The sequence below is a fragment of the Temnothorax americanus genome, unplaced genomic scaffold (assembly GCF_048541705.1).
Source record: "Temnothorax americanus isolate GAGA-0224 unplaced genomic scaffold, ASM4854170v1 Scaffold4, whole genome shotgun sequence".
NCBI classification, from domain to species: Eukaryota; Metazoa; Arthropoda; class Insecta; order Hymenoptera; family Formicidae; genus Temnothorax; species Temnothorax americanus.
Window position 1 is genome coordinate 7,486,466 of NW_027509547.1, and position 24,842 is coordinate 7,511,307.

The 24,842-nt window shown below is 39.7% G+C and overlaps 1 protein-coding gene and 1 long non-coding RNA gene across 4 annotated transcripts in view; both read left to right on the forward strand.

Annotated features, from left to right (window-relative positions):
- Positions 1 to 24,842, forward strand: part of Mdy (diacylglycerol O-acyltransferase) — a 95,210-nt gene that overhangs the window by 35,519 nt on the left and 34,849 nt on the right. For both annotated transcript variants that reach the window (XM_077415909.1, XM_077415908.1), the window contains exons 4-5: positions 2 to 54; positions 6,268 to 6,376. In XM_077415909.1, coding sequence (XP_077272035.1) covers positions 2 to 54; positions 6,268 to 6,376 — 162 coding nt within the window. The remainder of the gene's footprint in view (position 1; positions 55 to 6,267; positions 6,377 to 24,842) is intronic.
- Positions 13,884 to 16,565, forward strand: LOC143902745 (uncharacterized). Of its 2 annotated transcripts, XR_013258465.1 has the most exons (3): positions 13,884 to 15,113; positions 15,570 to 15,609; positions 16,300 to 16,565. It is a non-coding gene; the product is annotated as an uncharacterized LOC143902745 (long non-coding RNA). The 2 variants fall into 2 exon arrangements; XR_013258466.1 differs by lacking the exons at positions 13,884 to 15,113; positions 15,570 to 15,609 and adding an exon at positions 15,617 to 16,091.

Here is a 24,842-nt window from a genome sequence, read left to right on the forward strand (position 1 = left end):
GATTCTACCGTGCCGGTGGGCCTTTGTCTGCTGATCGAGAAAGGACTGTCAGTGGTGAGTGAATTTTTCTTCCAATAAATATTTTGGTATACATATGTATAAGGGTCGTGCGAGCGGAAAGTGAGCAAATCCAATATCCGGATAATCGACTGAACGATAGTCGCGCGATACCGCAGCTCGTTCGACAAGGGAGGCGTTACATTGTAATTTATCGCCCCTAATAGCGTCGACGCTTTTGCATTGTATCGATTGGAAATAAAAAAATCGGCGAGGTTGCATCAGTAACAGCTTTGTGAAATTTCGCGTGTGATTAATTTATTTATTCTCTTTACGTAGTTTCTCGGTGAGATAAGCAATCACTTGTAAATTTTTTAATCTGTGCTGTTATCGTGTTTTATTCAAAAAAATTACGAACATGTATCTTATAAAGGATATTTACAAATGATTATAGAGGAACACAATATTAAAAACAAAACGTTATATCTAACAGAAAATATTATTTGTTCCTATCATATTTATTATTAATATAAATCCGATTGTACAATTAAAAAAAGATTTTTAAATATTTCTAAAATTTCTATATTTATGCCATTTTTTAATATATGACTAGTTATACATATATGTAAATCATTTTTTGTTTAACATAGATTTATGAAGTCAGAACGGAGACTCGAGTATAATAAGCGAGCAATTGCACTCTGTTGAATTCGTTCGCGTTCAAGTTTCGTTTAATAAAATCCTAAATAATCAAGAGCGAGAAAGAGAATTCTTGACTCGAAGAGAAGTTATCTGCGTTTTTCCGAGCGCTTTTTCGCTTTGCAGTCACCTATGGTGAGCGTCGAAGAGCAACCAAAAATAAAGGGAAAGACAAAGTCAAAGAGAAATAAACACGAGAAACTGAGAGATACATTGCACGCTTTTCACCTCCGACTGACTATATTTTTTTCTTTTTTTATAGAACTAAATAATAATGATATGGGGAATTCGCGACAAAAGTAACTTTTCTACAACTTCCAGGGAAAAGTACTGGAACACTATCGGGGAAACATTTATTGCATTTTACCCTTCCTCGAGCTCTCGCTTGGTGAACTGTCAATGAACTGTCGAGTCCACCTCTGTGAAATATTCTGAAACATTGCTGTTCGCGGCAATAAGAAATAGTGTTTTTTTTTTCACAAACTATCTGCCACGATGAAGAATATATTCGTCGCATTATGTCTATACGTTTTATCGTAAAATATTCAAAATGTACTTTTTATTCAGCTTGGACGTTCTCTCATGAAGATTACATATTATAATTTAAATAAATGATTAATTAGCTAAAGATTCTCGATATTAAACCTAACAAGGAGAAAAAGGAAGAGTGGGCTATGAAAGTCAAACGCTGTTATTTGTGCGTGAGTTTACGTTATGTAATATTCAAATATTCAATTAACATTCAATTTTTTAATACTCGCCTTACACTTTTCGGAGAGGAATCATAAAATTCTATAATCACAACTTTTTTCATTAAAGATAGATGGAATTTTGAAAATATGCCCTTTCACAATTAATTAAACGTCATCAAGCATCGCGTTTTGGCACAAACGTTTTTTACTATCCCTTTGGATGATCATCGTGTAATGTCTTGCTTAAAGTCAGCATAGATCATTGGTCGTAGCTTGACCGAAGTTTGCGGATCAATTCGATCAATTTGACGGCGATTTGATGGCCGTTAGATATAAACGCGGCGATATTTTTCCCGGTGCCGACAGTGAAAGTCGGTACCATATATAGTGCTTTATCTGCCGTGCAACGATAATACCGCGGCAAGGGTTTTACATCGAATTGCTCGTACATACTGCTCCCTTATCGCCATGTCGTAAAGGTGATCGCCGGCCTTAGAAACGCGTCCGATTATCGTCGCAGCGTGAAGTCGTCGATCCTAATCATCACGCGCGAATTAACAACAGACCCCCCGTCGTGTAATCATTATGCATTCCTTTTCATGTTATTATAAACGCTTAAACCACATAGTGCGCTACTAATTACGTTGCACGGCTAATGGCAATTCCGTGACAATCGAATAAGTAATACGCGAATATGGAGACATAAATTTTCGATAGTTTCGCGTAATGAAACTCGGTAAAATTACAACACGAAAAACGACAGGCCGTCAAGTTAGGAATAATTAATTTCGGCAAGGATGTATCAATTTGTATTCGCATTAGTATTCTCTTGTATATGTAGAGTACAATAATACAGATGCCTTCGTGCATACGCAATTACTTAACGTGATGTATAATCAGCCTCGATACAATTCGCAATGTCTGATGTCCAAGCGTCGAACTCGATTTACTGATCTCCTTTTCTGAAATTCATTGACATACAAATGCTGCCGATACCCCACTAGCACACGCAATAATTACCACTCACTGATTAATCGTTGGCCGCTAATCGACTAATAATTCGACTAATGACGAACGCATGATCGCAACGTTGCAGCGTTGTATGAATAATTCGGTCAGAACGAGGCGCGCAGCTTCGTATGAATAATATATAGCAAATTAATACTCAGAACTAACATACATATCGCGCGCCGATAACTTATGATCACGCTTATTCGAATGAAATTGTCGGATTTTATTTTTATGCGACCCGGCGCACGTGTAATTCGTATACCGTTTAATAATTTAAACGCGTGCATGCGGCTATATCTGATGGCATGGGAAACTTATCAGCCACATTCGTTGGCGAGTTATTTTTTAACCGTCATGTCACTCGCGACAATGATATGCTGCGCGTTAGTAGTGAAGCTATGATAACGACTTTCATGATAAATGTATCCATTTTCGGAACATATAATCCGGGCTTTATTCAGTATTTACGCTTTGCACTTAGCTTTAATATACATAAATAACGTAAATAAATATTTCAAATAATCGTGCTAAAAAGATTATGTTCCGTTATAAATTTAACGAAATCACATTACATCAATAATGTTAACATTGTAAACATATTTTAATAACTAATATATTGAGTAGAAAATATAATACATAAATTATTAAAGCATTCTTAAAATGTTAATATTATTATTGAACATAGATCGAATATCAGTAAAATTTTCAACATCTTTTTAAGTCTTGCTAATCATATTTACACATTAATAAATTTTTGTTGTTAATTAACATTTTCGCCTATACGATATTAAATTCGCTTTGGCGATCAAAGAAATGTAAGAATTGTATAATTTTATCGTATTTATACAAGAACGTACAATTTGTATCGGATAAATTTTTAAGCATTCAATACGCGCCTATTTCCGTATCAAATTTATGGTATTCTTTTATGCAGCATAATTGGGCCAAGCGTTCCCTAAATATTTGACCGGAAAACGTGCTTTCTGTTTTCCATGTTTTCGTTAGGATGATAGATGATCTCTCACGAGTGGATTTTAATTTTCAACCGCGTGATCAAGAGACACGGTAGTGTCTCGCGCCAAGTACACGCGGAGCGAGACCGACCGTGACTCTTTTATACCGTTTACCCGTTTACATATTTGTCCAGTTTCATTATTTCAGACATGTGTATATTATACTTTTTGTTTCTTATTGAATGTTAAAATTTTAATTTTTAAGTTTTAGAATGATTAAACCTCAATTTTTTAAATTATTCTAAAAATTGTGATTTACATATTGTATCCAATTCGACTATTATACACTGCGGTTATACATTGCCGTTTTCTTTAACCCTCCCTCTCTCTAACAAGTCATTAATTACTGCAGGATTCGACAGACAATACGATGTAGGAATTTCTTTTTAACGGTCTGAGGATCTTCCCTGCATTCTTCACCGACTGAGTTACGAAGAAACTGTAAAACTGCATTCTTTATGAAATGTACCCTTAGTCTTTAAGGGTAATTACTTCAGATACAAAACTTCGCGCGAAGTGCGGGAGTGTAAAACGAGGAGTTTTTGCAGCCAGGTCTGCAGTGCGCGACGCGGAAGCGAAATATTTTCCGGACGAGCGAATGTTTCTCACCGCGAGCGTCGGCGTTTGTTTCCGCGCCATAATAACTTGCCGGCGATAAATCACGCTCACGCGATACTTTGTCAAACGAGTCCAACAGCGCGTTTAAATAATTAATCTTTTGTCCGGGACGGGTGTGTAATTTTTTATTGAATCCTATAACAGCGGCCAACTGCGCTATCGTACGAATGAAATAACGTGATTCAATATTGTGAGCGCTGTGACGATGACTGTAATTTATATCCTCCTTTGTAATGCACTTTGTCCTGATAATTAATCTCGTAGTAATCTCACGTTTTGCAAATTTGTAGTAATTTAGCCCCAGCTCTTTATAACTTTGCTCTTTGCTAAAGTGATGTTTCTCTAAATGCTGTACACGTTTTGAAACATATACATATACATCTGTAGTATATGCATATGTATGCATATATATACATATGTATATATGTATGTATGTATGTATGTAATATTGGATTCAAAAGTAATCTTAAATGAAAATAGATTTCTACCTGCTAATGGCATAGCAATGAAAGTTTAATTTTTACAAGGAACTAAGAATTTATATATATATACAAACTTTTATTTTACATGTAAAATTATGGGAACCTAATGTATTATTAATAATCAAAAACATGGTATGATTCCATCAATCTATCATCAGTATTGTAATAAGATATACGCGAGTTTATAAATAAATCGTTATCACTGTTGCAACATTTAAGTTTTTGTAAATTTTATCATAGAAATGCAGATTGCGTCCCGCTATCGATATATCATGTAGATATATCAGCGTATCGGTTAATAATTTACACATATCAGAATCTCGTATGTTTTCAACTGAGCACGTTGAAAACTCAAATAAAGAAAAATTATTGTTTACTCAATAAAATACAAAATTATAAATATGTCAGCGCAGAGTTTATATAACCATAACAATTTTCCGCTATCTTTGCAAGTTTCATAACGTTTGCAATATTTTCTGCAGTATTGAATGAATGCATGGCTTACACACACACACACACGAATAGGTACTTATTAAATAAATAAGCTTTCGCAATTATACGATGTGTCTCATGATTACTGTGCAATAATTTAATAGCTTATTTTGGGATTGACACGAAAATTCTAGTACTAAAATATCTAGATCGCAATTTTTTGTGGAACTTTGCACGATACCTACTGCGTATGCCTTGAAACTGACAATATCAAAAGAAATAAAAAGAATTTAGATATAAAACTATTATTCTCTGCATTTACGAAACATCAATTGAATATCATGTCATTGCTGTAACTGACATAAAGTTAACTATCAATTGGCATAGATGAATATATACGAGGGAAGTCCAATAAGCAACGCAATACATCCTTTTACCACTCAAGGTTTGCCCCACTGCAGCTTCAAATACGTCATTATATTTCCTCAATCCCCTGTCTACAAAAGCCCATCCCTCAACACAATCTCCGCTCAGTTCCATGACCTATGGTCACCTATGCGGTATCACTCTGAGTAAAGAACGACAATGCACCCTACAGCCCGGATCTTGCCTTCTAATTTTCATCTCTTTGATCCTCTGAAAGACGTAATCCGCGGGAAGAAATATAGCAATGACAAGGAAGTCATAGCTAAAGTAAGAAAGTGACTGAGAAACAGACCAGCAGAGTGATACCGCAAGAGCAAGGCTCTCACATGGTAGTGTAAAATCATAGAATTGAATGGAGATTATGTTGAAAAATAAGTTTTTATCACCAAATATATAATTGAGGAAAAATATGATGTATTTAAAACTACAATAAAACAAACCTTGAATGAGAAAAAAATGTGTTGCTCTACTTATTGAACGCCCCTCTTATATATATTCTAAAAATTAGGTGTCATTATAAATCAGGTATGTCATTTATAAAAAATTAGGCAAAATCAACACATTATAAGAATAAATTGTTACTATCACATATAATTAATAATTATTAGTGAGTTTTTAAATGGATGACATTTGTTGTATAACTGAAATGTTTCTTTCTCATATTTGCTTGTTTCAATATGTATATGTTTGCATATATTAAATATCTTGTTCTTGCATATTAAATAGTTTGTATTTGACACAGAAAGTGCTTATACTGAATTTACTCTCAAAATATGTCAAAATATCAATGTCATTTTAGTTCCTTTGTCGTCATCTCACCTCAGCGATGTTGTGTGCTACGCACTGTGTGCAAGCCAGTTTCTGTTGTAACTTTTATCTCTTTATTTTCTGTCGCAGGATATCGTAGCTCATGGCACGGGAATGGTGTTCCACGTCATAAACCTCGTTGTGATGGTACTGATGCCGATGGTGGTCATCCACGTGAAGGATTCCGGATTCAGCTTAGGTAAGCGCTATTTTACGTGATTACTTACGTACAACGTTTGGGGTTTGATTGGAATAATTTACATAATAACTAATATAGCGAATTCGATTGGATGTATTCAGTTCGCACTGGTGCATGTTAAAGCCTTTATTTATACACTGATTTAACCTCTAATCTTTAAAGTAAAATGCAAATATCTCGACTGATAAAATGCTCAATACATATCTTACCAAATAACACAACAGAGAATATTGAGGATTTCGTGATTTCACCCGTTTATATTAAACATACACACTTTACATTGATTAAATGTGCACCAGTGTGCACTGAGTGCATCCAATCGAATTCGCTATATAAGTAATATTCTCGAATTACTTGCGTCACGATTGAAATAATCATGTAGGTACACGTGGAGAGCTGTAAATTTACGCAATCGCCTACCGTGACTTTCGAAACCGTTTACGTACTCCCGGCGAGCCTCGCTTATCGCGCGAATACGATTTTTTTTCGTGACATACAATTAACCCGCTTGAGCACGCTACGTTTCTTGTAGTGCACGTACACCATTTATGCATTTACGAACATGTATATGTAGAATCATCATTTATAAAAGCGTTGACGTGAGCAAAGTCTTGGTATAACAAAGTGTATAGACTTTTGTCAAATAGATACAGTTTTTTCTTTTTTTTTTTTAATTACATAGAGTGCCTCAACTTGCTGGAGCATCTAAATATATCGGTGCCATTATTTTTAATAGATTATATGTACATTTTCATTATGCAAAAAAATAAGATGATACGTATTGCCAAATTATAAAATTAACAAAATTAATCCGGAGTTATAGCGTTACACGTCTTCCGGTGCCCCTCTAGGGGATTTCCGTAATTCGGATTTATTTTAGGTTGACGGGTGGTTAGCCCATTGCGCCCTGATCTTCTGTTGCCAAATATATCTTATAAAATAATTCATTTATAATTGTCTGTCATTTCCGTGTTCATTATGGCGTGACATTTATTCTCGGAGGAGAGATCTATCAAAAATTCTATTTAAATGCAATATGTATGGTCATCCACGTAGATCGATGCACCGGGGAGCGCCGCGGAGGGTCGCAGAGTTCATATATGCAAATGCAATTACTTCGCGCTCTCTTTTGTCTACAACTTCACGAGTGCTTGAACCATTCCGTCTCGCGTTAGTAAGACGGACGATTGTATTAGACATTTTAATTCTCATCTTTTATTGTGTGTAATCTCATTACAGCGCTCATCAATTAAATCATCAGAGATCTAATCGCAACCTTATTCTTTTTCCTCGGATTGCGTGTCGTAGCTTCTTTTTGTTCGAAGAAAAGTAATTAAAACGTAACTACGTTTGCGAGCGCTGAAGCAGCGCTCTTGTCTAATTAAAAGAATTTAAATTAATTCTTATGGTGCAGACGCACTCTGCAAGCGACCGATCGATTTGACAGATGTATTGTCGCGCGCGCCGATCTAATTTAGTTTTTCATTCTAAATGACGGATAATCGCGAGGAAAAAGTCGGAACTTTATGAAAAATTGTCTGGACTTTAATTAAAAGATCTTTAATCGTAGTCAGCGGGAGGCGCCGGGCGTAATAAGCCAGTGTTCTTCTGGTAATCCCGTCCGGCATTGCATTTTTTAATATTCTCCGTCATTTACATATTTGACATAGAAATACAGATAAATCCACGTGAATGATTTCGCCGATTTCTCAAATAAATTGACGCCCGTTTCTTCTGGTATAGTTCTTATACAACGCTCGAAGAACGAAAGAATCGCGTATCGCCAACTCTGTACTGGCTACCGAGCAGTATCTCCGTCATCCGTCTTTTACGATGCTTCATTTCGCTAAAGTTGAGGAAGGTTTTGATTCTGTCGCGATATTCGGCCGTCAGTTGTCTCCGATACGGTCGACGGCAGGATGAGAGAAAAGATTTGCCGATTGATTGCAGTTTGGATAAAACGGAAAAACGCGAGCTTGCGGCGAATAGAATTGTCAGACTTCGAAGCATTGACAAAGAAAGATCCTTTAGCTTTGCGGAAGATACATTCGTCTTGTAGTAAAGTTAACTGTGTACGTGCGTGGCCGCATTAGGAGCTTTGCTTCAGCTTTTAATAGATTACCCGCAGCGAGTTTTTAAAGATATATATACAAAAAGGAAACGAACGGAAATTAGAAACGGAGACTTATCTTTTTTTAAAGCGCGAAAAAAATAATATTTTTAAAGTGTCTTTATCATTAATCTCGTTACCAAAATTCTTGTAATAGTGCAAGGTATAGACAAATTTTCATAATTGTTATTATATATTATATAACATTCGCGAGCACATTAAAATATTACATTGCAAATAATTAGAAGTTTGCGATCGAAAGTTTTTTTATAGCCATTCTTTGCGGTCGCGATTTTACACCAGAGAACTCCCAGATTGAACGGTAATGGATGACAATGAAACTTCAAAGTTGGATCGAAGCTTTTGAACTTTGACAAGAGAACATATGACCTCCTATCATCGGGGATGCAGTGTAGTCGAAGGTGAAGGATCGTCATGCTTCAAACTCCGAGATTTACTTCGCTACCACGAATCTGGAAGTGTTACTGTTCTCGCGCGGATATTAGAACATTTGAAAACTCTTTATCCTATATAATAACTGTAATCGTTACAAGTTAGGTTTCGTAAATTGATTACGAAGTATAACAAATATTTGAATTACGTTAATAAGATACATAAGAAAAATCAATCGTATAATATATTAAATAACTACATCAAGAAAAGAATATAAATCTTGATTAAAACTGTTGTTTCAACTAAAACGAATTTGCGTACATGTTTGCATATACGAGTAAGATAAATATATAAAAGATAGCACTTAGAAAGAGAGAGAGATGGGGGAGGAGAGGACACTAGCGTTTTATCAGACACGTAAAACTTAAAAAGAAAGCAATTCTCGGCAAAAATCTAGAAATCTTTGACGAGCGTCCAAGAAATCCTTAAGAACCTTATTCTCTCTTTTTATTTTCGTCCGTAAATCGTCGGGGACGGGTATCCCGAGAGAATCCTCGTTGGCGTGAATGCATCTTTACATCCCGGCTCGCGTAAAGACATCAAGATCCCGATGTCTACGTGAGTAAATATACACTTTTGAGTGCACGCTCTCGTATACGTCGTCTCGCATGTTGAAGGGTCGAGCATCTCGGGCAAAGGAGCGACAGAGGAAGTACTACTAGTAGCGCAAAGAGAGAGGAGAGCGTGAGAGAGAGAGAGAGAGAGAGAGAGAGAGAGGAGAGAGACTTCCTGTGAAAGAGCCCGGGTCGTCCAGACGCAGACGGTTGAACCAAAGCCACTGCACTCCCGCTCGCAAAGCGCACTCGGCTACGACTACGAGAAGTTTTAAGACGCGCTTAGGCAGTCCAAACTCGTGCGAATCTTTGCTTTTCGCGCCGCTGCGGCTTCCAGCTTCTCCCTACCCTCTCACGTCGTCTATATATGTATAAATGGATCTAGTTACGGTAAATTTTTCTTAAGCGCCCCGACGTATACACCGTTCTTTTTATATCGAAGAACCTTTTTAATTGATCGTATACTATAATGTTTTTATCTTTATTGATCATTACCGTTGCGTAGTCGTCTTCGATCCTTTGTATATACATAATCATTGTTATTAGAATTTTATTTCAGTCAAAAAACTAATCTTTCTGCATTCAGCAAATTGTCGATAATTAATTTTTAAAAGAATTATTTAATTTTTTTGATTCTGCCTGTCTGTCCTATCGAAATTATATCGTTTCGCGTATGCACCTCGACAATTGTCGTTGCCACGTCCACGCGGTAATTGTTTTTTTTTTCTTTTTTTTTTTCAAATGCGAGCGCCGAACGATTTAATTCTCCCGGTCGGGTTCCTCGTTTAGTCGAATGACGGGGTTAAAAACACACAAAAAACTACAGTGAGAGAGTGGAGAGGATGGAGGGGTGCAGCGCGACACGTAGCACATTGCCGTCGACCGCCGTAATCACGATGGTCGATGCGAGAGCATCGTCAACTATCGGACGTCGAATTTCACTCATTCGGAAGTGCTCCTACACCGACAGACGAGCGCGCTGTTTTTTTTCCCGTTGATACTGCGAAACGTGACACCCGATAGAAACGCGACATGTACGTCCTATGGCCTTTCGACTAACGATCTTTCTCACTCCTACGGTCTGCTTGGTACGCGCGCCGTTGTCGCTCTCGCAATCGCACTCGCCCATCCCGCACTATCCCATGCAGCAGATAGCCGCAAACGCAGTAAAAGGCGTCGAGTGTTTGCCGCAGTTAAGTATACCATATGACCATATTGTCCTATAGAGAGGGTTCTCGCCTTTGACTCGACGATTGGACGCGTCGATGTAAATACAATCGTGTAACGGCCCACTCGAAAGACCCACTCGCACCGAAAATGAAAGATCGTATAACAGCAATTGTCAATAGCGATTACCCTATTCAATTTGTCAAAGATATATGTATTTCTCATGGACAATACATATATGTTTTACGGATAATACACAAACGCGATAAATATTTTCATTTAGAATACTAACAGAGCCGATGTGCACGCGATGGAGAGATTGGTTCAGTAGAAAAATCGTTCATTGATCAGGCACGAAGAGACGCACGAGAATTTTATCGTATCGACCTATAATTAGTCTCTCATCTCTCTCAACATCTTTACACATTTGTTGACAATAAAATTTAATAAAATTATTATTAAATTGACTTAAATAAAACTATTTCCAAAGTTGGCTTGAAAACGAGAAATTCGCGCTTGTGCATGTTGCAATTCATACTCCACCATCAAAATATAATATATTTTAATTAAATTTTGAGCACATTTTAGTTAAGAATTTTCTACTGTCTGCTTTTTGCTCCGACGTTAATTTATTCTATTTTACTCAGATTTCTACCCAATTTATAAACGGCATAATCATACGCCGTTTAATATCTAAATTTTCTATTTTTCGTTGCATTCGTGATATCTGTTATAAGAGTCTCTGGTTTTCGTTATAATTTTAAGTGCGATTTTCCCGAGTTTGGAATATTTGCTTTTCCCGGCTTTTCGACCGTCAACGACTATCTGGCTCAGCGTAATAATCTCTGTACATACATCCGGCGCGAGCGTGAATCTAGTCACTCGAAATTACCGGTCCACCCTCGCGGTATTTGCAAATTCTTGCCGCACACTCTTCGCGGCGAGCTGTCACGAGCAAGCGGACATACTCGAGCGCACATAATAATCCGGGAGTTCTATAATAATTCTCCGCCTCCGCGCTTTCAATTTCGCAGCCGATCCATAAATTCGTTCCCGAAGTACGTACTTCGCACACGCACTTCGCAGCCACGTATAAAGATCAATTTACACACGAGCCGACGCCAATACTAATCAAGATTAACGAGATGCGAGAAAATTAATATTTATCATTGTTATTATTATCACGGACGAAGAGAGAAGGAACATATGGGCGCAATAATATCAGAGTAGGGCCACGGCTCCATTCAGGTATCATTGCACTATCGCCAAGCGTAATCTCGATGCGTAATAACAAGTCGACACAGGATTATATGAATCACAAAAATATTGTCTAGGCTCTAGTTCCGAGCCTATCCATTTCAAGGCAATAGATTCTAATATATTAGTTTATTGGAATATATTTTCATATTCTTCATCTTTTATGTTTAAATTTTTTTTCTCTAATAACTGTAGGAATAAATATATTTAAATATTTTGTGAGATTAAAAGTAATACAGTAGAACACTTTACTACATTAATTATCCTTTTAAATAAAAATATTGATATTATCTAATAAATGTTTCGTGATTATTTTTTATAATATTCTCATACGTACATTTCATTTATATTTGTAATATAATTTTTACAAATCTATCGCCTTGACTTTGAAACAAAAAAATCACTCACCGGCCGATGCGCAACAGCGGAGTTGTAACTCTGCGTTGATCTGTAACATATAGAAATATATTTTTATATTAAAGTAGGGTCCGAGAGATAATTAATATTTGAAGTGAATAATTATCGCGCCTGTTAAATTTCTAAAACATTATTTTAAAAGATATCTGATATTTCAAAATGTTATGATTCAAGAAACAATCGCGGCCGCCGCATGGTTAATCCACGAAAAATCATGCAAGTAATATTACGACCGGGCGAATAAGAGAGACGCGAGACGTTCGCGACGTAATGTCTCTTCTCGCGTATGTATGTCGGAGATCGAACTCCTACGGAATTGCGCCGGAGTTAAACGAACGGTATTATATACGAGTATAACGATTCGCGTATCGCGCAACGACTGAATCGAGTCGCGCACTTCGGAAAGTGGCGGAATCCGTCACGGGACAGCAAAATAATACAAATAACGGTTACTCACCCCACGGTTGCTCCGCCGTCGCCCGATGCCTCCCAGGCCGCCTCCTCCTCTCTCCTCGATCCTCCATCGTTGTCGCATCTCCGTCGGCGCACTCGCTCATGATCGCGCGACACTTTCGACACTTTGCACGGCACTCCCGTATTAATTCCGCGACGCGACGCGTACTTTATTATACGGCGATGGAAGAATTACGGCGGAGAAGCTACGAACGAAACTCGTACGATCCGCTCGACGCCCGTGACGTCCCGCACGTTTAGCAGGTAGCAGGTATATAGACGCTAATGGCGGAGAGAATTTCGCAAATCGCACGACGCACGGCCAACTTCACTCGCCAGGCGTAACCGTCGCGAGAATAATGCCACACCTGCTCTGCTGGCACACCTGTATTTTTCGCACTTCGAACAACGAATTGTAACGTCGAGGTCGAGATTACTTTTACGTATCGCAATATAAGCGCGATATAACTGATTGTCGGACGATTTTGATTAACCGCAATTAAATCGTCGATTTACGGACGGTTGTGTCTAATCCCCCGCGATCGCGAAATATCGAAACACGATTAAACGCGTACGACGTTAATAGAGACTGCGATCGTTAAGCGCGTCGCGGCGTCACACGATTTAGGATCCACAAAAAATCAGTGCTCCGAAAACGACGGCAACTTCATTCTGAAGCCGTGCGACGCGACGCGAGACTGCGAGACGCGAGTCAAGTTGACAGTTGAGAAAAGCGAGGCGAGGCCGATTGCTCGAAATCACGTAATCTAAAAGTCAGTATTATCGTATCTATACCTCGGTATCTACGTAAATTCCGTGAGGCACATGCATTAGCTAATCATTCGATATATACCACAGTTTTCCGCGATCTGAATCGGCAATCGTGCGTTGCTCCGAACCTACGATCCGAGAGTAGGACGTTGGAATAGAGACGCGAGAGACGCGAGCGCGGCGCGGGCGACGCGGGCGCCTCGAGTGGTGGGGGTGAGGCGACTCGCCAGGTGCGCGCTCGGCGTGCCTACGTCATCCTTCTCCCTACTCTATCTCCCCTGCCAGTGTTGTCGCTTGCCGCTTGCCGCGACCGCGACCTCGCTCATTGTTCTAGTGTTTTCGGATTGCAGTGCGGATGCGGAGTAATAAATAAGTATATCGTCGGGCTCCGACGAGACGGTTCAGATTTACGGAAAACTGTGATATATATATATATATATCGAGTGTTCGTTTAAGTACATGTGCTTCGCGGAATTTATACGGATATGTCGCATTCGATGATACTGACCCGAGATTACATTCGTTCGAATGATCGGCCTCGGTTTTCTCAACCAATCCAATTTCTCAACTTGACTCGCGTCTCGCGTCGCGTCGCACGGCTTCAGAACGAAGTTATTTCCGTCGTTTTCGGAACACGGATAATACGAGTTACGAGTGGACCCTAAGGTTGATATTTCATGCGTTGTATGTACGACAAACGTGCTGATTGGCTACAAGATAGAGGATTTCTAGAAACTCGAATTTCCTTACCCTGCAGCCAATTAACATGCTTAAAAAATTTGTCGCACGACGCACGACACATGAAATTATATTATTATATATCAGCTTAAAGTAAATCGAGTAACGCCAACGCCGTGACACGTTTAATTAGCGATCGCAGTCTCAATTAACGTCGTACGTTTTTAACCTCGTATTTAATCGCGTTACACGATGGGCGATCGTGGGAGATATAGACACAACGTTCGTAAATTCGAGGATCTAATTGCAGTTAACCAAAATCGCCTCGCAATCGGCAAAGCAGTGATCGTATTATTTTCGGTCGACATGTTCCGCGGATATTTCTCTTTGTTCCTCTCACGTCGCCATATTGCGATGCGTAAAAGTAACCTCGACGTTATATTCGTTGGTCGAAGTGCGAAAAATACAGGTGTGTGGCGGCAGAGCAAGTGTGGCGTTCTCGCGACGGTTACTCCTGGCGAGTGAAGTTGGCCGTGCGTCGTGCGATTTACGAAATCTTCTTCGCCATGTCGGCCATGTTAGCGTCTCACTGCGGGACGTCACGGGCGTCGAGCGGATCGTACGAGTTTCGTTCGTAGCTTCTCCGCCGTAATTCTTCCATCGCCGTATAACAAAGTAAGCGCCGCGTCGCGAAATTAATATCGGGCGTGCCGTGCAAAGTGTCGAAAGTGTCGCGCGATCATGAGCGGTGGTGATATTTTCGTGCGTGAACGAGTGAGCGATTGCGCGCCGACGGAGATGCGACAACGAAGGAGGATCGTGGAGAGAGGAGGAGGCGGCCTGGGGTGGCATCGGGCGACGGCGGAGCAACCGTGGGGTGAGTAATTATTATGCGTTTATTATTTTGCTGTTCCGTAACGGATTCCGCCACTTTTTCAAGCGCGCGACTCGATTTGCCCGTTACACGATACGCGAATCGTTATACTCGTACGTGCAATGTCGCTCGAGGTTTAACTCCGTCGTAATTTCATCCAAGTTCGATCTCCGGTATGCGAGAATAGTTATTGCGTCGCGCGAATGTCGCGTCTCTCTTATTCGTAACGTCATAATATTACTTGCATGATTTTTCCGTGGCTTAATTATGAACGAGTTAATGCGGAAATATACAGCCGCCTGTGCGGTGGTTGCGATTGTTTCTCGAATTAAAGTATTTTAAAATAAGATATTTCTTAAAATATATGACGTTTTAGAAATTTAACGGGCGCGAGAATAATTCGTTTCAAAAATCATTTTAATTATCCTACTTTGATGTAAGAATATATCTCTGTTACAGATCAACGCGGCGTTATTACTCCGCTGTTGCGCATCGGCCGGTGAGTGATTTTTTAAATTCACTTTCAAGGCGATGGATTTGTAAAAATTATATTACGAATATAAATAAAAGGTATGTATGGGATATTATAAAAGAATCACGAACACAGTCTTTTTTAATTATTATAGACATAAAAAATTTTTATTTAAAATGATAATTAATGTAGCAGTAAAGTGTTTTGTATTCTGTATTACTTAATCTCATATCTGAATATATTATTTATTTCTATACAGTTGCTAGAGAAAAAATTGAAATATAAAAGATTAAGAATATAAAAATATATTAAAGAGAAATAACATATTAGAATTTGTTGCCTTGAAATGGATAAGCTCGAAAATGGATAGACTAGAGCCTATATACTTAGACAATATTTTTATAATTTACAATCCTCTGCCGACTTTTATATGTTACACAATGTTACGAATGGGCGCTCGTCAGCAATAGTGATACCTGGGACCTGTGTTGTGCATAATGATTTACAAGGTAATAATACAAGTTCTTTTACATATTATTTCACTAATATTATTAACTTGTAAATCATTATGCAACAGGCCCCTGAATGGAGTCGATCACTGCGCCTATATTCCTTCTTTCTTCATCTGTGATAATTGCAATGACAAATATTAATCCTCTCGCATCTCATTAATCTGTATTGACGTATATAAATTGATCTTTATACGTGGCTGCGAAGTGCGTACTTTGGAAACGAATTTATGGATCGGCTGTGAGAAATTGAAAGCTCGGAGACGCCGGAGACGGAGAATTACTAGAACTCGCGGATTATATGTGCGCTCGAATATGTCTGCTTGCTCACGACAGGTCGCTGCGAAGAGTGTGCAACAAGAATTTACAAATTTGTAAACCCATCGTTTTCGGAACACGGATAAAGGATTCTAAATCGAGCGGGCCCTAAATCGAGTGACGCCGCGACGTGTTTGATGCTCGATCGCTCATGTCGCCGAGAAGCCGCAGCCTCGTTCCTATACGCTACATCATAAGCGTTGCTCGACGTCAGTCTCGGCACATGTCGGTCACAGGTGAGTGTGCATTTGTAAACCTTGAAAGTTTGCGTTTACCGAGGAGAGCTATATTTCCCGGATATGCCGGTAACGCGGGACTGCTTAAGGCTGTAACGAGCGCACGACAAGAGCCCGTAGAATCTCAGCGTGGTGCGGCAGCCACCAGATGGAAATGCAATATCGCGTCTCGCGAAACAAAGGCCCGCGGTTGAAACTCTTTCGCGAATTAAAGCATCAGGCGGGCGTATATTCTCCGCGCTTCTTGTTTACGCGGGCGCGATACTCGCGTTAACGTCCGCGAAACGGAAATGTCTTCGCCGTATATTATTACACGGTCTCGTGACGCAAATGCCACGATATTTCCCCGCGCGCATTTTCCACGGTCGCTGCGGCATCCGTTGCCAACGTTAATCCTAACATGAATAAGTAATTAGGCGAGGAAGATTCTGTTGCGGAATAAGAAATATAGAGATTGCGCCTATAGATACGGCAAGAATAAATAAAATCTTGACGTTTTATTTAAGCTTTCACGATTGGACGATTATATTTATTTTTACGTACGTTATAGAAATGTTTATTAAACGAATTATAAAAACTTAACGCAGGCGGCGTGAAATAGAGATGAGCGATTCGTGCTTTCCATCACACAAGGCGAATAAAGTTTCACGGTTCCCATTTTCTCTCCATACGTAACAGTAATGCAATATACCAGTTCGATTTTTTAGTAGCTTGTTAAATTTACTGTGAGGATGCTACATATAAATACATACGACATATTTTTGCGAGAGTCATCTTATATGCATGCGCAGTGCGTTTCTGGGGGGGAAGGGATATAGATGAGGTTCTCATCGCGCTTTCTTGACAAACACGACGAAGGCTACGCGAAGGTATATAAAGCTTTACGTGAAACGGAAATTACGTTCGAACGTAGCCGGAAGCGCGAGCTGGCGGACGCCTTTCCGCGAATTTTGAATAACAAATCTGGGTCCGCTACCTAATTCGACGAGACCTCCTCTTCGTCTTCTCCGTCCGGCTCCCCAGAGAGGACGGGTCGCGCGGAATAACTGCTTCGTTATTATGCTTTAATCTACCGGCGTCTACTTCAGTAAATGAGAACTTTTGCCGGTGAATAACGCGAGGAGTCTGTTTGAGATTAATTATTTCTGTCGTGCACGCAGTAAATATTTCACGCTTCTCATCGTTCGCCATTTTTTCCCGGTGAGGAGAATATTGTTCGGCGATAATTATTAATAATTATTTTTCAATACATTCACGGGTCAACATTGAAAGCATTTAAAAGTACAATTACTCGAAATTTTGAAGAGTGCGAATTTACAGTCTCTTCTATCAATAATCCTCTCCGATCTCATCGTCGGCTTACCCTTTCTTATACCGCATCACTCACGAGCGCTTCGTAGATGTCGGTGCTCTTTGGAATTACAAATTATGCAGCGGCAGTTCTTCGGCGAGCCAGTTCTCCTCCGATGAGTTCCACCGGAATTACAAATTGCACGTCCAGACACTCGGCTCTGTGTACAGAAGGGTCGCGCGGAGGCGCTGAAGGATACTGTTGGTTTAGGCAGGGACGAATGGGGCAGGTTGGGACAAAGGAGCGCGAGAGTGAATCAGATTCGGGTTTCTCCCAGCGTCTCCATCGTTCGTGCGATCGACGTGGTAAGCTTGACGTGAAGATTGCTCATCAGAATGTTTGTATACATCTACGCGCGAAGTTGCGAAGGGCTGGGTACGTAAAGACAATTGAGGGAGCGGAAGAACGGGTGATTTGTCGAAAAATCTCACGCTGCTTCGAAAACGGACGTTAACGAAATTTCGCAGTCGACAAACGGCGTGTCCTTTGTTTCCGGCAAATTTTCATAGAGATTGCTCGATTCGAGATTGTCGTCTGCGATAATCAGCGTGATGCTGAAGAGGCCGCAATCAGGGCATTGCCATTGTGGGGAAAGAAAGGGAGAGAATGCTGCGTAGATAAATAATGTAGATTCTTATCTTCAAGAGCACTTTGGGGAATGTCCTTTCAACCCATAGTAGTTACAAGTTGATGAGAGAATCGCTGAAATCAGCGGATACTTCAAACAGCTTCTCTTACTTTCCCCACGTTTGTTTCATGAATAATATGATGACTCTCTGAAACTTGTTAGTATTTTTGCTTAATTGACCTGCAGTTAATTAAACAAATGCTAATTACAGAAGGCAGATTTTTTTTATTAAGATAATTAATATAACGTAATAATTACTTTGAAATTTCTTTAATTACATATTTGCATTAAAAACAGCATTATCGAATTATACTACTAAAAACATTAATTGTAATTAACTGTGATTTTTTAAAGCGATATTCTAAATGCACGTTGTTGTGTATATATAGTCTCAAATCGACGCTGTAGTAATTTTTAGAAACAAATCAATACACGACAAGCGTTTTGTTAATAAATTGTAATTTTGTATAAAGAGCAGCTTTGAATAATTTATGGTCACTCAAATTAGAGAGAGTCTTTCTTTTACCTATCAGATAGAACTCTCTCAGCTATTGAAGATTGAAATCAATAGTTACATTAAAAAGGTAAAAAAAGTCGAGTCTTTTTAATTTTCGACCTTATTGAAAATTATCCAAGACAACGGTTACATGGATATAAAAGCAAAAGGGGCAAAAAGGAAGATACGACATAAAAGCGGTAAACGAGGGTGCATTAATTCAAGCCTCCTTCTATTTTATCACGCGGTATGGGCACGTAGTCGTATTCGCCGGCTTCAAAGGAACCATGAAGTCCATTCGTTACGTCCGTTAATTTGTTCGAACGCCACTGTTAAACTCGAGAAGCTCGTTCTAGAACTTGTAAGGCGAACGATCAGACAAGTCGTCGAAACTACTTCGACGAAGAGAATGAGGAAATCCGCATTTCGGATATTGATTCGGGTATATCGAATCGCGGGGTCGTCTTTGACAAGAAAATTAAAAAAAAGAAGGTCTCACGCACACGTATACATTACGTACATATATACAGATAAATGGGAGAAGAAAAAAAGCAGCAAACTGGGGGAGAGGGGGGACAAGAATTCATCCCGTCGTCTCTCACGACGGAGCCTGTTAACGGAGATCCGCAGCCAATTTTGTAGACTTCAAACGAGCAGCAGGTTCGACGTAGCGTGAAATGTCGCTGCCGGATGGTGCGAAAAAGATATCTAACGCACATGTGATGTCACACGCGTATAACACCTATCGTAAATCAAAATGACAATCTCTAACTAATTTGGAAGAAGATCAACCGAAATTCTGTTCGTCTGCTATTATTCTTTAATTTTGATTATTAGCGATGACGAAAGTTGCAAAATAATTTTACTCACGCATACCTATAGATAATACAAATTTAATAACATAATTTAATATATAAATTAAAAGTTTTTTGTTGTCTCTCACACAGTAGAAAAAGGAATCGAACGTTCTTTTCAAGGGTTAAGCTTTACTTCGAATTACGTCGGTACAAAAATTACAATGAATACAGAATGCAATGTACTTATGATGCTATCGTGGGATAATCCGGCTAAAATTAGGCTACGAAATTGGTTCTCGCGCGGATAATGCGAACGGAGAGAACAGCGTGCTTGCGCACGTTACAACGGAGACTTCGATGTCGTGGGGAATTCTGCGGAAATGAACGAGTCGCTGGCGGATTTCGTGGGTTCGAGTTTGCCGAGGGGAACCCGCTTTTGCGACGCAATGTCGTGGAGAGGCACGTCGAAATTTCAGTACACGTAGCCCGCGATAATCCTAGAATATTAATATATACCGACAGCTGTACGGCACTGCGTATTTTCGAGTTACATATTGTTTGATATCACATTATTACCTTACGGAAGTAGAGAATTTTAATTCGTGGATCTTTTCTCCGGGATGTTAACGTTGACAGAACTCGATATTCTTAGGTCGCTCCGTTATTTGATAGGTCACGTTACGTAACTCGTTTGCATAATATTACAAACATGGGAAAAACGCGCGGATTCGAAATCCGATAGAACTAATACCGGAAGGATAATTTAGAGGATGAGCACAGTGTGTGTATGAATCTATTTGTATGAAGTACCAGGTCACATTTAAACTATTAAGTTCTGTATTCCTTACTTTTACTTTAAAGTTCGTTCCTTTCGAAACTTGGAATCAAGAGTTTAATTAGAATCTCATGCGGATTGTTTCGACGTTGGATCGGCGTGCCCCGCGAGTTGCGGCCGGATGCCGTTCATCTGTCCTCGCGAATTCTACAGGATTCTTTTTCGCCGCAAACATTCAGGCGGGCAGTAGCATAGTGAGGATGTCTCGAGAGCGTCTCGCGCGAGAATAGCCCGCATTTCCGCAGGGTTTCGGGTCAGGCCGAGAACGTCGTACCGTGAGTGTTTCGCGCTGCGGAATCGAATGGTGCCTCTGATTCTGATGTAGATAGCAGCCAAGCCGTGACACGATTTGTCGCGTGAACAATGCACAAGTGCGGTCACTCCAACGATTCGGATGTACATTCTTGTCTTTTCATTTTCATTCTGTTCATTCCAATTAACACTTTAGCCGTAAATGTTGTATTGTATTACGTCAAGAACTTTGTAATAATGACAAGCGCAATTTTAAAAATTAACCGTAAAAATTTCGCACGTGTTTAGTTTATTAGCGTTTATTTTCACAAGTCGGTATTAGTTCGACTTGTGAGACTTATGGAGATTTCGTTGAGCAATATGTTATAATAGCACGGCATTTTATGGTACTTTTAATCGATCATTATAATATTCGAGCATTATTTCCTTGGAAGTGGAAATAGCATTACACTTGTGAGCACGTAAAATGGATGGCATTTCATATTATATTATATATTTTGCTTGTGCGAGACTAAAATAAGCGCGTTGTAGCGTGCCGAGGAGTCACAGAAAAATAACATTTCGACCGGAGATTGAAAATACGGGATGTGGAACGGGGAGGAAGCGGAAGAAAACGAATTCGTTGCGCTCGCGTTAGTTGTTCAAGGAGACTTTCTTTTACGCCAGCTATGCCAAAGGAGAAACATCCTTCCATTTTACTAAAGGATACATACTCGGCCTGGTATCCTGCAATTATTTATTGACTTCTCGGCAAAAGATATTGTGCTTGTTCTTGACAATGCACGTATGCGTTCGCTGATGAAACAAACGCGCACAACGATTGTCAAGAGAAGAGCGCGTTCTTATCAATATATCAGACTGAGAGTCGATACAGAAAGTCGTATCACGTCCCCATTGTTTCAGTATAATAATAATAATACATACGTTATTCTTTTTAAATGTTCAAATTAAACTTATTAGGAATGACGAATGAGAATTGATTGGATGATGATTTGAAATAGAATTAATAATTATATACAATTAATCGTGTCTCGATCGTTGATACTCGACGATTTTTATCCCCAATTATTTGAGATATTGAAACGTTATTTTGTCGGAAAGTCTGGTGGAGTAACCAATTGAAAGTATACGATGGCAAAAGCTTCGCGCGCGCACACGTGTGTAGACGTGCGTGAAACGAATGCGTGCCGTCTGCCAAGATCCTTCTTCACGCACGACGGCCCGGCGGGATGATTACACCCCCGTGCCAACTGGATATCGTGCCAGAATCAGAAACGGCTCTGAAGGATCGGGAAGTAACGATGGAGCGCGCGGACGAAGAAATCGTCAGGACATAAGTAGGGAATTACGCGTGTAGGGTGAATTACGCGAGCGACGATCGATTTTGAAATATATATGTTACCAATGTAAAAGGTAAGGCCCCCGAGACGGCAAATCGGGGAACGGAATTTATCGCTCGCATCCGGCCGGATATCGGTCGAAAATAAAGAGTTTGCGCTTTGCCACCCGCATGGCACGGCGCTCGGGTGGTCGCGAATTGTTTGTGACTTCTTCGCGGGAACGTAACGCAGAACGCTGCTCGTGCCGATGATAGATTGTCTTATAATCGATATGCACTTGGAATAATATTTTTAAGTGACAATAGAAGCGCTATCCATTATAACTTACGTAACTTATAATACGAGCAAAAAGGGAAAGATGGGAAGGTATTTATTTGACAATCAAAGTTTCCCCTGAGAGTTATTTTCTTCGGGATCGAAGCGGTTGCGGATGGGAACTCTTCCAAATTGCCACGTATAAACATTCGACTGGATAATTTGTCGTCGGGGTTTTAGTTAAATCCGAAAAATCGGTTGGAATAAATCATGGAGAATTAATATTTCAAACCCAAAGGAATATTTGACCGATGCGATATCATATTTTCAGTCTCTAGTAGTTACGTTTGCAAATTACTGATGTAAACGTGGATTTTATGCGTACGGCATTTTAGGATTAATTTTGGCATATTGGTTAAATTTGCCGAAAATGCGCGGTTGCAGTCGTTGATTAATTCTAGCAAAAAAAGGTACGCGATTATTTGTAATCAATTTTGTATGAAATCTTTCTCTTTGAAATATTTATCGGCAGATACTCACTATAATGTGTAAAAATCAATTTATTATTTAAATGTCGATAACAAAGCTGCATTTATGAACATATCACAACATTTATTATCCGTTCAGAATGGATCTAATGGACCATTTAAGATTATTAACATTTAGAAAATGTAGCAATTCTGCAGAACAATATTTATATAAATAGGTATTAGAATATTCACACAAGTCTCTCGGCCTTACGTTCAGTTTCCCAACAGCATGTTGGTTGCGATAATTGAGAATCGAAATTGCGCGAGGTGTGTTACGAAGTAGTTTCGCGCAGTGCAAGATATAGCTGTAAGTACTGTTATCATGTTGCTTTCCGGTTTCCATCGAGATGGCTTTGAGCCATGCCCGTGACACATCTCGCTCCCGGTAACGCATTGCGCGAAATTATACGCTCCGTCGTTTACCGGCATAATTATACGCCTGCCAAACATCGTGAAGTTTCGACGTGCCGAAATTTTGTAACACGTAACTTTGCTCGGCAAACTGATTTCGGCCTTTATTTACGGAAGTTGAGCGTCTATACGTTAATTGCGTTTTGTTTTATTAAATTAATGCACGAGATAACTCACGTTACCGCATTAAATTAGACTCCTACGACAATGGCTCCGAGCCTGGTAATTATCAGACAGCGTGGAAAAAGCAGCCGGCATACGCGGGTGACAATCAGTGCAGAGAACATGTGCCGATACGCGACAATATCGTTTGGTAAATCGACGGAAAACATAGAAACTCGTAGCGGAGTTGTACGGCATTGTTGTTTGAGTTTACTTGTTTAATAATTACCCAAGTTACGCATGTATTTGCATTGGTATATGCATCTTTCTGTTGCAATAATCGTAATCTCTTTTAACGTTTCCTAAACATCGCCAGGAATTTGTTAATGTAAAATTCAACATTTTTCGTGTGGAATCGAACCTAATACCGGATCGCATAATTCGAAACGCAAAGCTTTTTGCCGGCTCTGAAATTTTCACGCGCCGACGTACGACAAACGCGCATGCAGAATCGAAAATGCAGCGCGGCACTCTCCGATTACGCGATCGCGTCAGAAATATACCGTTTCGCCATGACAGACGACTCGATCCTCTTTTTACATTTCCCTTTCCCGCTTTCTTTTTTTCGAGAGCATCGATTTATACGCCGGCGTCGGCACGGAAATGTATCAGGCACTGCAGTTCCGCATTCACGTGTTGTCACGCCAAGTGCACGGCGCACGCGATTCAGAAACGCACGGCAGCCGTAACATTGTTCGCCTCAACGCGGGCTTCGATACCGTCTGACAAAGGAATTAATCGAATTACATCGACGGGAGAAAGAATATCGGCTTCTGAAATGGGATGCGCGCGCGCGCAGGTACGGTTTCCGCGCCGCGACACAAAATACGCATCAGTCGTACGGAAATGAATTCTAATCTTCGTTCATCTGCCGTTTCCCATCGCTTATCAAATACTACAAATTGCGACAGGCATTTTTTTTTTTTATTATACATAGGAACAGTCGGGAGCGCGCAGTGCATGGGTGCGAAAATTAATTTTGCTGAAATATCGGATCAGTCTCCAGACATCTTACAAAAAAGATTCGCGGCGATGACCACAATTTACTCTTGACTTTCGTATTACACGATAGTCGGAATATATATATATATATATATGCATATTTTTTTTGTTTTATAACTATATTCTTAGTTTCTATGC